This window comes from Hippocampus zosterae, chromosome 16 (assembly GCF_025434085.1).
Source record: "Hippocampus zosterae strain Florida chromosome 16, ASM2543408v3, whole genome shotgun sequence".
In the NCBI taxonomy this organism is placed as follows: Eukaryota; Metazoa; Chordata; class Actinopteri; order Syngnathiformes; family Syngnathidae; genus Hippocampus; species Hippocampus zosterae.
In genome coordinates, this window is record NC_067466.1 from 11,619,437 (window position 1) to 11,636,822 (window position 17,386).

Sequence of the window (17,386 nt, forward strand, 5' to 3'; positions counted from 1 at the left end):
CTCGTTTTGTCACATTCTTTGTGTTTATTTTTATTTTTCACTATAACGTCATCTAAAACAAGTGTCAGATGTATATTTTTAAATCGTTTAATCATTTCATGATTAAAATAAAGCCGTTAACATGAACTAACCAAAAATATGTGTAAAATAAATAAAATAAATCTACTTTTAATGCGGTTTATTTTGCCGGATATTCTACATGTCCAGTTGACAGGTAAAGTGGAGTCCTTCCTTCCTAACTGTGTACTGTATTTGTTTATAAATGTACCTAATAAAGTGGTCGGTTGATTCTGTTGAAACACGTGTACTTTTAGCTGCTCAGCGCCTGTCAATTTTGCTTCGTGATTCTTATTTGCCGAACCTTTTCGGAACTGTTTGGCCTCCATATAAGGGGCGAAGTCGTTCATTCTGACAATTGCTTTTATTTAAAAACGACACGGGGACTGCAGTTACAATTGTGTCCACTAGAGGGTACTGTTGAATTAACTACGATCAACGGGATAGGCGCATACGCTTGTGGAGCTCCCGGTTGACTCTATTTCAGTCATATGTGTCAACAATATGCAAACGACATTAAAAAAAGATATTTGACAATATATTCCGGGGTTCCGCCATTATTTCCAATATATAAATTGGCCAATTATCATTATCATTTCAGTTAAAAATAATCTGAGAGGAAAACCTCTAAATTAATGCAATAAATATTACAGGACTCTTGAAAATATATCTGTGGCCTCTTCCAAATGGTCAAAATAGAGAACAGGTACGTGCTGCATTTGTAGTATCGCTGTCTAATTTGAAGCCAAAACTGAAAGAGAAAAAAAAAATCTTGTATGCTGTGGTTGGCCTCACAATCATTAAATTCTGGAAAAGCACAGTCATGCTGTTTTTGTTTTGTTTTATAAAGAATGAATAAGAAGAAGAATTCTACTCTGGCAGGTAAAGTGGACACCTAAACCGAGTTGCAGGCTGATCCTCATAATCTTTGTTGGAGGATTAAAACACAAGGAGGATTGCCTGAGTTCCAGACATGAAGCTCCAGCCATTCAGGTGCCTATCCTCCCCCCTACTTTTGTGAAGGTTTATCAGTTTGCAGCAGTGGTACCAAATTGAAGGCAACGTGTGTCTCGTTAGAAGGAAAGATATTCACAAAGCGACAACTGCCTTCACCACATCGTCATTAACCTTGAGCTTCAGGTTTGTATGGTTGGTTTATAAATTAAAAAGCGATGCGTTATGGACCATCTTGTGTGAGGAGAAATAGTAAACAAGGCAAGCGCTGTCTTTCGTGACGTAATTGATGTTGTCGCGGCAACAGTAGGTCTCGTTATCATGCTAATGTGATTGAAACTGTTTAAAGCATCATTAGTTACCTTTCTGACCTGGAGTAAAAGTCATTCGTGAATCCTGCAGTTGAAGTTTTACGAAAACTAATCAAAAATGTATTTTCTTAGCAGGCAACATCTCATCTGCTGGCGAGAATGCCGTCATTCCAGAGTTCTAGTAAGTGGCGCCTGTCAGAGGTTCTGGGCCAGCGGAGACGACTGTTAGGCCTTGGCGCTCTGCTGGCCTGGTTGGTCCTCTTCCATCTCTTGGTGAACGTCTGGCTCCTCTGCATCTTTACTAGTCTCCTGGTTGTTTTGGGAGGTTGGCTTGGCTCGCGCGCCATTCTGGATGCCAACAGTCTCCTCCACTTGGAGCATTTTTTGCCCCTCGCCTCCGCGACTCTGCCTCAGTGTTCAGCCGAACACGAGTGGAGACTCAATCACGAGATCCACAGCGCCGTCCACAAAGCGGTGCGGGATTTTGTGTCTTCCTGGTATCGCACTTTTCTGCCGGAGGTGGAAGGTGAATTTGAGCGCGCGGTGCGCAGTTCCATGCTGGAGTCTGTGATGGAGCTGAAGGAACGCGCGAGGCGAGTCGACAGAAAAGTTCTGGTCCAACGACTTTTAGAGCTGTATGGCGGCCACCTGCAGAGCTACATGACAGCCAGACACATGCAGCTGGAGACGCGGGGAGAGAACGTTAGCCTTTGGCAGTTTTACCAGCAAGTCGACAGCCCTCATCCGGCTGTGAGCGATGCGGCCACCGAGCTAAGCTACGCCAGAGCTCTGGTTAACCTCGTCCTACACGTGCTTGTCCCGTACCCTCAGATGGAAACCAGGACCGGGGGGTACATGGTCACCGAACTTATCACCTGCAACGTGCTTCTGCCGCTCATCAGCAGGGTTTCTGATTCCGACTGGCTCAATCAAACCATTGTCGACGTCTTCACCAGGTCCCGAAAACCGCAGGACGGGGCGCTGTACAGGTGCGCCCTCCATGATTCGTGGATCACGTGCCTGTCATCTTCGGATCAAGCCAGCCTCGGAAGCGAGAGCCGCTCTGAGTTGTTCAGCCCGATGAGTGAGGAGGATTCGTCTCAGTGCAGCACGCTGAGCCTCGAGACTTGTTCCGGGAAAGCCGCGAATTGCCGGGCCGGTCTGCTCGCACCGTGCGAAGTCAACTGTTGTTCCCTCACATCTGGCCGCTATTCGCACCTCGCAGAGTCCAAGATGCTGTCGCTGGACTCCCTGACGCAGTCCGACACGGACGATGACAACAGCGGACGCTTGTGTGAATGCGGCCCCTCGGCCAACTTCTGCAACACGATGAACTTAAAAGACGACGCTGATGATTTTGGCTGCTTTGGCCCGTTGAAAAATCTCGGGCAGCCGAAGGCGGTCGTGCCTGTCGATTCACACTGGCCTGCAGATATTGCTCAAGAAAGAACCCCAGCAGGTCCGTCAAGCAGGCTTTGCCTGAACCCCTTCAACTTTGAGCCTCCAAACAAAGCATCGGTGGGCATCCAAAATGTGCAAATTGCGGGAACGGTCAGTGCAAGGGAGCTGCGTGGCACCGGGACGCATCCTTATACTCTCTACACCATCACGGTAGTAATACGGATCCAATTACCTTATAATATGAATATTTATTTCTTTGTCATCCACCAAAGGCGGCATTTTTGTCTTTTTGCAGTTTGAGACGGCAACGTGCCACGAAAGCGGTGACCTTTTGCAACCTGCGACCTGTCACTCGGTCAACCGCAGATACAGCGAGTTCCTCAACTTGCAGACACGTTTAGAGGAGAACCCGGAAGTGAAGAAGTTTGTGAAGAGTGAGCAATGAAGGGAAACCACGCTGGGTTTATTGCTGTTGTTTTCGAATAGCTTGACACATTCCGAGACTATTCCCGGCAACTGTCTGGTGTTACAGATGTAAAAGGTCCAAAGAAAATGTTTCCTGACCTTCCCTTTGGGAACACGGATGGCGATAAGGTGGAAGCTCGGAAAGGCCAGCTGGACACGTTTCTTAAGGTACGCTCTTAACACCGTTGTGTTAAAAGTAACGCAAATTGGGTGAACCGGCACTGGGTTCAAAAGGGATTGAGCCCATACTCGGTGCCTTGGGTTGAGGATTTGACCCAGCAAGATTTTAGCTCAAACAAGCGGTTGAAAACGACCTCTCCAGATCGGTACGAACGACCAAGAATTGGCTTACGACATCATCAATCTTATTAAAAATAAGACCCTCCTCACCAACCTTTTTTTAAGAAGACACAAATTCCCATTTGGGCCTTTCCTGGCGCAACCTACAAATTATTGAATTGAATACGACTTTATTGCCAATAAATAATCAATACAAATAATGTATGTTATCCAGGTTTGGGACCAGCAGCGGCTTAGGATCAGCATCCGGCATATCCGTGCCGTTCTAATTGCTTGTCTTTGTTTTGTAGCAACTGAACAGCATACCCGAGACGGCGAAGAGCGAAGACATGCAGGAGTTCCTGTCTCTGAACTCGGGGGTTTGCACATATTTTGGAAAAAGGCCTTTTGTCAAGTCAAGAATTGATAAGGTGACATGGCGTTTTGTGTACTGTGGACCAGATTCTTGTGACGGTTTTGGTTTGCGGTGGCGTACATATCGTCGCCACATGTATTCCTTTATTTCTAAAATGGGGTTTTGTCCGTCACGACTGCTGCTGCAGATGATGGAAAATGCTTTGGACACACTGAAGACGGCCTTCCCTCACCCCGAAGCCATGAGTCCGACAGAGGACCTCGAGGGAGACTCTGATGGGAGGACACTGGACAGCAGAAAGTACAGGTGAGACTTTGCCTTACTTCGGGTGCTTCGCAAAACATTTCTGATCAAACAAAAGAATAGTCTACTTCTGTGTGTTTCTTGTTCGATAATCTTCACATTTCTCTCAGGTTTAAAAAAAAGTTTGCTTTTCTTTTCCTCTGTATCAAGGAGGCTCATGTTCCCAAGCAAAGTGTCTCCATCTTTCAATATAGCCGACTTACATCCCAAAGTGACGTACTGCTTTAGTGAAGGCAGCCCCGTAAGTTCTCCATCGGGGTCCAATCACACGGAGGTCATTCTGTAAATGCATTGGTACTGGAATCACACGCGTCTTCATTTCTCCCAATTCGTTCTAGGTGCTCAATTGCATGTCCTTATCCAGATTGGAGAGCTTTGTCCTGGAGCAGGAAAGACTTTTATGTGAGCCCCAAAGCAAAGAGCAAGCCAAGCTTAGGGAGTCCTTGGCCGCGGACAAGAAGTCTTCTGGGAAAACTCAAGGTGCAGGTACGGCGTGCCTCCTCTCACCCACGAGTCAATTTTCCAACATCCACGCTTGTCTTTTGTACCGCAGTGTCGCGTCACTTGAGAGCAGCACAACCCCACATTTTGCATTTGCTTCCAAGTCCCACTTTCAAAAGTGTCGCCGCGTCTTGCTGTGTATATATTTAATTGTATTGTTTTTTATTTGACTTTCAGACACAGCTGTTGCCGATGTGGCGCTGAACATTTTGTGTTTGTTGATGAAGGACCAATGGAGTTGGCTGTGCACCGAGAACATCCAGAAGGCCATCAGACTAATCTTTGGCACTTTTATCGAGAGGTTGGACTTAAATGTTCCAGAACTCTTCTGTTCCCATTTAAACAACATGCATTTTTATTTATTTATTTGCTCATGAATAGCAGCTTTCACTGACCGCATTCATCCCGAAGCGTTTTATTTTTATTCCATCAATGAATTGTATGATTAGAAAATGGACGGATGGCTAAATTCATTGAATGAAAGCTAAAGGCATCAACACAATTTGATGTTTGATGATCTATTTATTGTTATGATCATCTCCTGCCCCAGTGGCTCCTCCCTTTGCACACCCGTCATAAATGCCTCTTTTTGTTTGCCTTGCGTCATGACAATATCTTGGTTCCCCTGGGTTGATCAATCCGAAACAAAAAAAAACAACAAAAAATGTTCTTTTGGGCCATTTTTGTTGGCTGTGACTTCGGCATTCTTACTGGTCGGATTGAGTGGCAAACTGGCCACAGACCATCGGGCCACCGTTAACGTCCAACCCTGCAGTGCTATTTTTCTTTTTTTATAAACTGTGCATTGTTGCTACGAACATTGCAAAAACTTGAATGTTTTCTTTCCACAGATGAACCTCCTTTGGGCTTTTTTGGTAGGAAGGAGGATTAAAAGAGAGAACTTTCAAGGCATTGTTTTTTTTTGTGTGTGTGTGTTAGTTTTTTCCAAAATACAATGTGAATGCCAAATTGGAAATTCAGATTTCAACCAAGGCATGTCTATGATTAATACTAGCCTTGTTTTACCACAATGTGTCTGGGAACCGCCTTTGTTTCGGCTCCAGTGTTCTGCCGTCATTAACGTCACTGCCTTGCTGAGTGGGTCACTTAAGTAATTCAAGCTGCTGTTGTCTTTTAACCTTCGTAAACACGCTCGCTTGTGTTGCATCACTTTGCACGCACGGCTTAACGGTGTCGCACCTGTATTCTAAGCAGATATCGGGCAAACGTGACTCCGGTATCCTACCGATTCTTACCCCAGGTGGATGGATGTGGGAGTGGCCCACCTGACCAGCGCCCCCTGTTGGGTCATTTACCTCCAAGTGCTGCAGGAGGCCGTGTGGCCCGGAGGCACTCTGCCCGCCCAACCGCAGCCGGAGCGCAGCGCCGCAGAGAGAGAGGAGACCAAGGAGCGATGCCTGGAATGTCTCCTGCAGCTACTTCCGGGTTTGCTGCGGCTTTCTAGATGCACGTTGCAGCTCACCGAATTCCTGACATGTTTCGTTTGACCTATTCTGTCTGGTTTGTGTTGACGTTTGTGTGGCCGCAGAGCTCGTCACAGACATGTTAGGCAGCGATAAGTACAGACTGAGCTTGGAAACCGTGCTGGAGTCTTTACAGGACCACCACATTAACAAGTGAGTCGTCAAGCATTTCGTTGCTTTCTGACTCGATGGTGCCGTGAAATGCTTTTTTTTCCATATACAGCGGAACCTCCGATTTTAGGACTAAATAAACTGAATAAAGATGACTTGTATGAAAGCAAATATAGGAAACTTGATATAGTCAATTAATCAGTGGCGATGATGAGGGGGGGAAAAAACAATTTTCATGGACAACATCATCTCATCAGGTGTCGCATTTAAAAGTAAAAGTTGTATTTCTTCATTGTCTCTCATGTTTGTATGACTGTGTCCAGGCACCTAGTTTACTGTATCTGCGACTTGCTGCTGGGATTTCTGATACCAGAGTCGAGCGATGATTCTTTCCAGAGGCGTCTTCTGCAGAGTCTCTGCAAAGATAGTCCCACCTGACGGCCATATTTTCACCAGCAGCTGTCTCACGGCTGGAAGTCCACGCCGACATGATGGATTCATACCCCGACTGTGTGAGTTAAGCCACGCGATGCAACGGCACAGAAGGACTCACTTGATTCTTGTATCCGCGAATCGTACGTTTTAGGTCAACACAGACCTCTTCTCATCTCATTTTCAAGTTCAGATAAATTGTGTTACTCATGTGACAACAGAAAACAGCTTTTGATACCAGCTATGGGTTTTTAATGTTTTTTTTTTTTAATTGGCCAACATTCGGTACACTGGTGAAAATCTCTGTTTGAACCCTTTGTGCCATCCGGCATACGTGACCCCAAAGCAGGAGTGATCTTTCATAAAATATTCCCCCTAATTTGAAAAGATTTCAAAGAAAAACATAAATATCAACACTTACCTGGATACTGTTGCATCTATAAAAGCCATAAAAATACAACGTGATGTCAAAAATAAGCAAAGATGGCGCACCATAGTGTATTACCAAATCAGAATGAAACAAGCACCTCAGTTATCTCAGGCTTACTAGAATATCTAAACATTGTGAATATTATGTGGTGAGAGTTTACTGCTATGCTGGATTTTGTCCAATTTGAGTTGAGTGAAGTAATCTTGGTGGGCAAGATGTTTGTTATTGTGGTTTGCAATGGGAGATAACTGCACTGAGAGTTATTGTGAATGTCGTATTCTGCCCCACTCTTGTCACTGATCGAGAAGAGTTCTTGGTTGATTTGTGCGATTTGTGTCAATGCCTACAATTTCATTCATTCCCCCAAATGTTGAGCAATAATTTGCGGTCAGTCATTTATTCTTTCAATACGATGAGGTCCATTCAGTTATTCATTTCAATTCCCGGCCAAATTTGCATTTGGAATGAAGCGCAGTTTTATTGAGCACAAAATATTGTTCACAGCTGCTGAATGTTGTGAATCATTTTGTAATACTGACCAGTTGGTTTGAAAGCAAAATCCGCTGCGTAGCAAAAGCATTGAAGTTGTGCAAGCCGGTTGGAATGAATGATTTTTGTGGTGTAAAAGAAAATACATGAATATGATTATAAAAATTACGATTTGGCAAACGGGGTAAAAACGCATGTGTGAAAAGGAGTTGAAAGAGTCAAGCGTTGTTTTGATCAAACAAAATCAATGCCTGATCCAGGCGGCGTTGTCGTCTTCTTGTGATCTTGTCACCTTTTTCCCCAGACGACCACTTTGATGAAGTTTTCATCATATTAAAAAAACAAAACACAAAACTGTTCTTTGTCACTCGTGCGATTCATACAAACCACGAGACGGTGTAACAATGCCCCTTTTACATTGACAGTAATTGTTAGAGCATTACACACTATTCACACGTGAGGGCATCCAGGACACAAAATCCATTACGGTCTGCATACTGTTTGCACAGCAACAAAAAAGCCCAATAAATAAATAAATCAGTTGGCTGTAAAATAGAAATGAGCTCACAAATTCCCTCGGAGCATCTCAAACATTTCTCACTCTTTCGTAGGAGGTACATTTTCATAAAATGGGCGTAGCCACTTGGGGAAATATTTCAGTCTATTTGTTATGCTGCGTCTAGTTTGGACCTCTTCTGTGACGATACTGATGATTAGAAGTTGTTTTACTATTACAAATCCTGTTCCAAGGAAAGTTGGGACAGGATACAAATAGAATACTACGAGCAGCAAATCATGTTCAGCCTATATTTAGTCACTACAAAGACGAGATATTTCATGTCCAACCTGGGTTGTTTTTAGCAAATATTATTTAACTTACAATTTTATGGCTGCAACACGTTCCAAAAAAAGCTGGGAGAGGTGGGGGGGGGGGGGTGGAATGCTCATCAAACACCTGTTTGGAACCTCCCACAGGTGGACAGGCTAAACGGGAGGACGTGGGTAGAAAAAGAGCTTCACCTCTTTGTGAACAACTGCGTGAGAAAATAGTCAAACAGTTGAAGGACAATGCGCCTCAGCATACAATTGCAAGGAGTTTGGGGATCCCATCATCTGCAATCCATAATATCAAGAGGTTCAGAGAATCTGGGAGAAATATAAGCAGCAAGGTGAAAAACCAACATTCAATGCCTGTGACCTTCAATCCCTCCGGCGGCACCGCATCTAAAAACCGACGTCAAGGATATGACCACAAAGGTTCAGGAACACTTAAGAAAACCAATGTCAGTCAATACGGTTCGGCGCTACATCCCGTATGTGCAACTTAAAACTCCAAAAGCCATTTATCAACCACACCGGGAAACGCCGCCAGCTTCTTTGGGCTCATCGAAGATGGGACTGATGCAAAGTGGAAAAATGTTCTGTGGTTTGACGAATCCACATTTTCAAATTGTTTTGGGAAATTGTAGACGTGTCGCATCCTGCGGGCCAAAGAGGAAAAGAACCATCCGGACCGTTCTCAGCTGTTGTCAAAAGCGCTGTATCAATAAAGATGTATTGTATTTGTATTGGATTGCATCTGTTGGATTGCACCACATTCTGCACTGCGAGGCTCCGTGGTAAGAGTGCAGGTACCAGATTGGCCTGTCTGCAGTCCAGACCAGTTTCCCATTGAAAACGTGTGGACTCATGACATAACAATGGAGACCTCGGTACTGTTGAACAGCTGACATCAAACAAGAATGGCAAAGAAAAGCTTCCTCCTCAGTTCCAAAATGTTTCTTGAATATCGTCAAGATGATGTAAGACAGTGGTAAACATGACCCTGACTCAGGTTTTTTGGGGATGTGTCACGGCCACAACATTTCGAAGTAATCATTATTTGCTTAAAACTATAAAGTTAATCAGTTTGCACATGAACAATTTTGTATTTGTAGTCGATTGAATTAAATTTTGGTCGCGAATGATTTTTCAAATCTTTGCATTCTTTTTTTGGTTTTCTTTATGTTTAACACAACATTCCAAATTCATTGGAATTGGCTTTGTAATATATTCATCACTGACTATTTGATGTAACAAACGTTCCGCTTGATGTATGGACAGAAATTCCCACAGGCACACTCCAAAAGTTCGTAGGACATCTTTCCAAGAAAATAGAAGCTTTTATGGCGGCCAAGGGGATTTCCACCTCCGATGGTCATAATGAGCAGGTGTTCCAAGATCATGTGTGTCATTACAAGCATATAACTGCAAGCAAAAAGAACGGATGATGAAGAAAGAGGAGATCTTGGGTGCTGCTCCTGAGCTGCATCCAAGTCATCCTTTCGCTGAATCTCTCTGTGCAATACGGTTGCATCAAGCCTTGGCTTTACAAAAGGGGATTTTCTAAAACATCACGTTTTATGGAATTCGCTCGGCGTCTCAGCAGAATTGAACCAAAGAAAAACAAAAGGAGAAAAACATCATACCATGTTCCCGGTGATTAGAAACGCATAGTCTTCGGATGAGGTTATGATTTTATGGGTTCACGTCACCAACGCCATTTTGTTTTTCTTAATGTTTTCTTATCAACTTTTTCGCTGCAAAATAAGCGAGGTAACGAAGGGCTTGGCGCTCCTTTTCATTTGAAGGGCACATAGTATTTATGTCTAGATCTCAAAGTGAAAACGATGTACTTTTGATTCTGGGTAAAAAAAAAATTAAAAAAAATGATTTAATGTAAACATACAATAAAACTTTCAGCTAAGTGTTCATTTGTTTTGTTCATTTATTAGCGCAGGATTTCAATTTTCGCTGCCAAATTTGATCACACCGAAAGAGCCACTGAAGCAACGAAGCTGAATGAAGTTGAACTTAATTGATGTTCTATTTCTGAATACGCTACTTTGGGAAGTGAAGTGAAAAAAAGTCCGGCTTCCGCAGGATTTTGAACAACTTTCAAAGTGGCAGGAGGGTTGGCAATCATCTGGCCGCACGCTAGGATGGCCGGAATTACTTGCAAACACCACAAATGCCCACTACGCAGAACCGGCTGCTGCGGCGGGCCAAAAACAAGATCAGGTTTCCCAAATTGACCAAAAGTCGCCTGTCCCAGTGACAAACACTGGAAATATCCAGCCCATGTCATTCGACATTAATGTTGTGTGTGAGTCGTTCCTTTGTCATTTAGTACAGTTTTTTTTAAACCATCATATTATACTGAAAAAAAAATATCTGTGATGTCTTCAGAGGTTAATCGACATTACCTTGAGTTATATACGGCAGTGCCTATGCGTGGCAATGATGAGTTGACCCTTGACCCCTGTTTCAGGCCTCCGCTTTTGTTTGTGTGTTTGGTTTCAGCAAAGCGCCGCGGGGTTATGTAATGCCTGGTGTAGAGGCAAGATTTATTTACAGGTGTTGGGAAACTTGGCGCTGGAGTTTTCATCGTAAAACACTGCTCGCAGCGTGCTAGCTGACAAGCCGGGTCAGGATAGAGGCACGTGTCAGCAGAGGGTGTGTGTGTGGGGGGGGGGGGGGGGTGGGGGGGGGGCTTTGCTTTCGTGCCCAAAAGACTAAACATCTTGAACTTGATCATCGACTTTTAGAGTGTTTTTTAAGAGCAGTTTGTACGCATCTTGCAAACGCAGAAATTAAGAGGGAGTTTGGAATATATGAGCAACCTTTATACATATCATCGTGTGTGCTTGACAAAAAGCTTTGCACTTTTCCTGTTTATAAATTTCATTAGCGCAACCTTCGAAAAAGACTCGTAGTGTTGAAATACTTTGTAAGAACAATATCAATGTGCGGACAATTACAGAGCTTTCAGATGAATACAATCTTTTAAAAAAGAAAAACACATCCTGGAACGGGGCTGACTTTCGCCATCTCATTGTTCCGAACTGAGAATGTGACACTTAAGGGGGCATTTGCCAGGAGCAGTTAATTCATCATAAAACAGGATGTCAAAATAAGTACATATTCGTCTCAAAGTAAGTGTGGTGGTTTGGTGACTTCATGACTATAATTAAATCAATTCTTCTGGCATCCGTATTGTTTTTCTGACGACGATTTACATCGACGGCCTACATTTGAAAACAGATCTGCATGTTGAGATTCATGGCAAATGTATTTAAATTAGCTTTTGTTTGTTTAATTTAAAAACACTGACAAGTAATAGGTATTTTTCATTTTTTGATTTGGAAATGTAGCATTTGTTTTTGTTAGCACTGTTAGCAATGCTATGGGTACATGTTTGCATAAAAGACAATGCTAGCTAGGTCTTAAACTATAATAGGTGTCGGGTAACATGAAGAGTTTTTTTATGAACTGATCCGCGTCTCAAATCTTGCAATTGGGTCTCGCTTGCTCTTTTTGCCACTTTTACTTATTTACTCAAGTACATTTTAGAGTCCGTCAGTCTCCTTTTCTTTGATTTTACTCATAGTATTGGAGTTGCAGTTACAGTGAGTACTTTTGCGCTCCCCGGGAACAAAAGCTGGGAACAGAAGGCCAAGCATGCGCTCATATGGTGGGAACCCTCCTACGTGTTGCGGGCAAATCCCTGGCAAATCCTTGGCATCTGGTGAAAGTCAAGTGCTTCTCAAAGTAGAAAGGGCGCTATGTGAATGACGGTTTGGCCTTTGATCAGTTCTCTTGCAGTCAGGGGATGACAGACATCTCAGGCAGGCCCGCGACTTCACACGGTCGAGAGAAGAATCTTGGAACAGATGAGGGCGGGTGGCTTGACGTTCTGCTGTAAATATTGTATCGTTAGTATGCACAATGGGAACATGCGTCAGAGACTGATGGTATTAAATCTCTATTTTGACAGACATGTTGTGCTTGAGAGAAAAGTGACCGACTAAACAGTATCTCGAGTTCCTCAAAATGTTTATGGGTTTTACTTTCCAATATATCTTCCATTTTCAGCCGCTCCGGTTTCGAAAGAACTCGGGCAACTTGGTCATTTAACCTTCAGAAATTATATACAGTGGTACCTCTGCTTACGAAATGAATTTGTTCCGGAAGAAATTTCTTAACGAGAAAATGTTGTAAGTCGAGACGCGTTTTCCATGTAAATGCCCTAATTCGTTCCAAGCCCGTCCCCCACCCCCGAATTCAGACATAAATGTTTTCTAAAGCATAAAAATGCATCAAACAATTGTAACAAATACATGTTATTATTAGATTATTGCGCAATAAATGACAGTTTTGCATACTGTAAAAAACAAAGAAGAGAGTAAAGAATAAAAACGATGGTCATTTAACTTTTAACTGCATCCTCATTGTTTTTTGCCCTCTTTAGTTCATGTTCTCTGTCAGAAGAGTTTTTTTGCCTGGCATTCTGTAAAGGACTGATCCAAGGACGTATGCTTCTTCATTCGTCAAATGGATCTCTCGGTGGGAGGCGCTGACATGGACGAGAGGTATTAACATATTCAAGACTCTTAATCTATGATTTTAATGATTCCCATATTTTGGATTCCCATAAGGACATCCAGTTTTGGGCACACAGACTTTGTCACGGAAGATTTAAGAAGCATTTTGTTTCATGAGAACCGTGCCTCTCCGACGGGGCTGTGGTACAAATTATTCCTGCATGTCGGTTTCTGTCCGTCAACATTCCTCACTTATAAAGCTCATCCATTTGCTGTCATCTCGAGTCCTTCTGTTACGTCTTGTTCGCCCTTGGCGGTTACGTGGTTGGCACTCTGCAGTCCGATCTTGTATTGGTCATGACGAAAATGGAATACTTTGGGGTAGCAGATGATTCTCAGGCTGGGCCAAGTCTGACTTTGACGAATCAGCGGTAATCCTTCGATGAGTGAATGTTTGCCGGGTACCGTATGAGAAACGTAAGCGCTCCTCTTTCACACAGTGGGCCTCCTCACTGCAATATCTCACACCGGCGGGAATTTTCCTCTCTCGCTTGTGAGGAAGGTGGAGTTTTGGGCCAGAGGGTGACCTGGTGAACTTTGAAGGTGCAGATGAGGACGATAGTTGTCAAGCTGTAACACTCAGTCAGAAGTGTCGTGCTAGGTTTGAAGAATTTGAACTTTTTTTTTTTCATCTCTGTCTTAACAAACCGTGCGCACAAAAAAAGAAAAGAAAATATCCATATTCTATACCGCTTGTCCTCATAAAGGTCTGGGCTGGAACCTGTTCTTTTGCGAGAACTGGAAGTACACCCTGGAGCCAGGAGCAGACACCTTGTGCATAACATTTTGCAGCCATTAAAGCGCGAAACAGAATCAACCATTAAAGACGGATGTAAAGCCGCATAATTGGCCCATGTTGATAAAAAAAAAAGCACCTGGTTTAGAATGAGCTCTAGTGACTCATTTAAATCCATTATGGCCATTACCAATTTCCATTTACAATGGTGGCTCTGTTTTTCTGTGGATCCCGACCAAAACGACGTATTGCCCTTGCGTCAGCTGCAGATGCGAATGAACACGTTGCATCTAAGTCATTCGACGCAATTAGACACACGGCCACATAAATGCTACGTACAGAACGCGATGAGATACAATTCGATTCTGCCTCCACAAAGAAAATGTTCATTTCGGTTCCGCATTGCGAGAGGCACTCATCGAGCCGTGTTATTCTTATTGTGCTTGTCGTTTGCAGCATTGTGCCAGTCAAAACTGTTCATCATCATGGTTATGTTCAGAAGAAACAACTTTGATCCAAAAGGCTGCTTGCGCCTCATCCTTGCTCAACTCGTATCATACAAATAGATCCTCGAAGATTGAAGCGTTCCTTACTGATATTGACGTGTAGCAAGGCGGATTGGAGCAGCCAGGTTTGAAAAGTAAAGAGCAGATGAATCATCCCGAGAAGATGTCTTCTGTCCAAAATGTTCTGTCCCCGCAGAACATTTGGTTTTGCTTTCCAGGGGTGAAAGCTGCGGACGGCAAAGAGCCAGTTGGGGTTTATCGGAGATGCTGGAACTCTTTCTGGAACTCAATGTGTGTGTTTTGTGCTTTGATGGCTCTTTTTTTACTGCCAAGCTTTGGAAATGGGCCGCTGTGATGTGACTCCATTACAGCTGGCCTGCGAGTCGGCCTCCAAGAACACGGGGCCTGAAAAACATGGCTGAGCTGCACAACATGAGTCAGGGGATTAACTGGCAAGACCCCGAAAGGGGACCGGTGCGAATGTTGAAGACGCAACTCCCCGAACACCATTTGAGATGGTGATCAGATTTGGATTTTGCTTGGACTTGATGATATTTCGACAAGAGGTGTCACTGGCATTCAAACAAGAGACTTATGTGAGGCAGAACAAGCCATCGTGTGGCTCGGAGAAGATGGAAAACCAGTCAAAACCATAACTAATCGAATCATTCGGAATGTCCCGGACAATCAAGACACGGCTTGTCGTAAGTCAAACAGACGTCAAACGTGGAGACCAAAGAGAACAGCCGACAACAGAAGTCATATCATGAACCGGTGAAAAACACCGGTTCATGATATGAGCAAGAACGTCCAAAGGTGAAGGCCGTGAACACGAGAAGAGATGCAAATCACTCATAACCAAAAGGAACTGGAAAACCTCACTGGAATTTAAAAGACGGAGATAAGCCCGAAAGGTTCTGGGACAAGATTTTAAGGATTGATGACATCAAACTGAAGCTTAACCAACAACGTTCGAGCGAGCAAGCGCGGCGTCTTCAGGGATGAAAACATTTGGTCTGCCAGTTTAATGAACAATGCAACAAACTTATTTGGCGGAACCCTTCAAGGTGTGCAGCAAGCCAATGACGCCACGCGCACGGCCAAAACAAACAAGTTCACGGCCCAGTCCATCCCCAGACTTAAACCCATTGCGCAAAAAGAGCAGACTGAAGTGAATCACTGCCAAAGCATAATCTTGAGGCATCTCAATTTCGGAGAATACTCGGGTCAAAGTATGACTGTGGGTTTCATTGCTTGAGTTACTGGAGGTGTGAAAGGAAGGGCCCATCGCGATGTTGTGGTGAAATCGTCGATAAAGCCCCGAGGCCAAATGAACAAAACGACCGCGTGATGCGTCATGGCAGCCTTCTGACTTTTATCACTTGAATGACAACATATGCGTTGTTGTGCCAGTGATGATGCAATCCGGGGGGGGGGGGGATCTGGCTCGCGTTCCTCCACGTACGGAATGCTTTGGTGATTCTTCTTTGACTGCCAGAGGCTCCCATCAGTTCAACGAGGCCCATCCATGCTTGACGAGCAGCCGCCCCTTGCGAACAAATTGCTCCGTCGGCTGCGATAGACACACTATATCATGCGATTATTGCGCTACCATAAAAACTCTTTTGATTGACCTCTCTTTCTGACATGTTTACCAAATGCCGACTTTTTTATGATGAAACTCCCTCCGTCTTTACGACGCAGAAGATAAAAAAATAAGTGCTTCGAGTTGTTATTGCCGTCTGTAAAAATTAATGGAAGTATCGCACCGGTGGCGTGCGCCCGGTGTCGCCGGGCACATGAATTGGGCGTGCACTGCCGGAAAGCGGCGCTTTATGAAAAGGAATTGAGTAACACATGCCGCTGGATGCTGTTTTATGGGTCGTCTGTCACTGCAAAGACAGAACACTTAATGCTGGGACTCGCAGTGCTTTCCAGTTAAGGAGCAGACGTCCTGTCTGGACTGCTCCGGGGACACCTTTTGGACATGTGTGAGGGACACGTGCATGCAAAACACTGAATATCGCCGTGATTCATAACTCCTGTATGCGCGCAATTGTCTTTATTTGCTGACAGTGGACAGCCAATTGTGTTGTCAGGTTGCAGGTTATCATTATCGCTGCATAAAAGGGTTAATGCTGAAATAAAAGCCAAACGGCATTCTCACGTTTGTTTTTCGAGACTTTCTACAATTTTTTATTTTTAAGAGACCGAGATGATGGACTTCCATACATTATCTACATTTAAAAATGTGCAAAGTCATGACAGGGCGTTGATATATTTTTTTTTCCAATAAGCGGCAATGGAAATCTATGCCGACTGCCTTGAGAGCGTCTGTCTGGCGCACTTACCAACAGGTGCTTTCAATCTGCTTCCCCGCGAGATCAAATGTCCTTACATGGAGTTCTTTTGAGTCCAAAGATTACTATTGTGTCATTTATTTCTTCATAAATAGCAAAATAAAGCGCTCTTCATCACCAGGGTTCTGAGTTAATGGAAACAGGCTTGCGCGTTTAATGAGCACATCATTCCAGATTTCAGTCATTCGTTCGGAGCTCGAGACTTTGAGCTGAGAATACGCGGAAATAAATAAACTCTTCCCTTACACGCGCAGACTTTACGAGGCTGGCGTCCGATGTGAGGTTTACCTTTCTATTAAACAAATCTATTTTCAGTCAGAAAATGTTACATTTACAATGTTAAGAGGTTCCAAGTCAAGTCTAACTCATGCCAGATGATATAACATCCCCATATTGAACGCACAAATAGTTGAATATAATTATAAGCAAGATGGACGATGCCCGTTTTGTTTGAATCTCACGGCCAAGATTCTCCATTCAACCGTTCAGCCAAAGATATTTGTTGGAAAATCAAAATAAAATGAACTGTACTTCTTAAAACTCGTTCAGTACCAGCCACTTCAAAACCACGTCTGAAAAGACGTTTAAAAACGTCTTTGGGAGTGAATGAGTTAACAATGTCGATTTTTTTTTGCGATGTCATTGACTGGCCTGCACGTAGCCGTGTGCTTTGCGGAGCCTTCCTGTCAACTTACTGACATCCCTCCAACAAGAGATTGACAACACATTTCACGCACGGTCACGGGGGAATGACATGTGTGGCGGCGA

At 43.8% G+C, this 17,386-nt stretch overlaps 1 protein-coding gene across 12 annotated transcripts in view; it reads left to right on the forward strand.

Annotated features, from left to right (window-relative positions):
- LOC127588050 (sorting nexin-19-like) overlaps nucleotides 1–17,386 on the forward strand; it is a 38,941-nt gene that overhangs the window by 186 nt on the left and 21,369 nt on the right. For 4 of the 12 annotated variants that reach the window (XM_052046554.1, XM_052046553.1, XM_052046556.1 and 1 more), the window contains exons 2-15: nucleotides 940–1,050; nucleotides 1,135–1,197; nucleotides 1,455–2,933; nucleotides 3,019–3,157; nucleotides 3,256–3,356; nucleotides 3,779–3,898; nucleotides 4,031–4,149; nucleotides 4,297–4,387; nucleotides 4,485–4,632; nucleotides 4,825–4,948; nucleotides 5,909–6,093; nucleotides 6,197–6,284; nucleotides 6,566–6,754; nucleotides 12,884–13,004. In XM_052046554.1, coding sequence (XP_051902514.1) covers nucleotides 940–1,050; nucleotides 1,135–1,197; nucleotides 1,455–2,933; nucleotides 3,019–3,157; nucleotides 3,256–3,356; nucleotides 3,779–3,898; nucleotides 4,031–4,149; nucleotides 4,297–4,387; nucleotides 4,485–4,632; nucleotides 4,825–4,948; nucleotides 5,909–6,093; nucleotides 6,197–6,284; nucleotides 6,566–6,680 — 2,883 coding nt within the window. In that variant the 3' untranslated portion in view covers nucleotides 6,681–6,754; nucleotides 12,884–13,004. Of the gene's footprint in view, nucleotides 1–6; nucleotides 764–939; nucleotides 1,198–1,454; nucleotides 2,934–3,018; nucleotides 3,158–3,255; nucleotides 3,357–3,778; nucleotides 3,899–4,030; nucleotides 4,150–4,296; nucleotides 4,388–4,484; nucleotides 4,633–4,824; nucleotides 4,949–5,498; nucleotides 5,557–5,908; nucleotides 6,094–6,196; nucleotides 6,285–6,565; nucleotides 7,940–12,883; nucleotides 13,005–17,386 lie in introns of those variants that run through there. The other 8 variants (XM_052046559.1, XM_052046558.1, XM_052046562.1 and 5 more) reach the window with 8 other exon arrangements.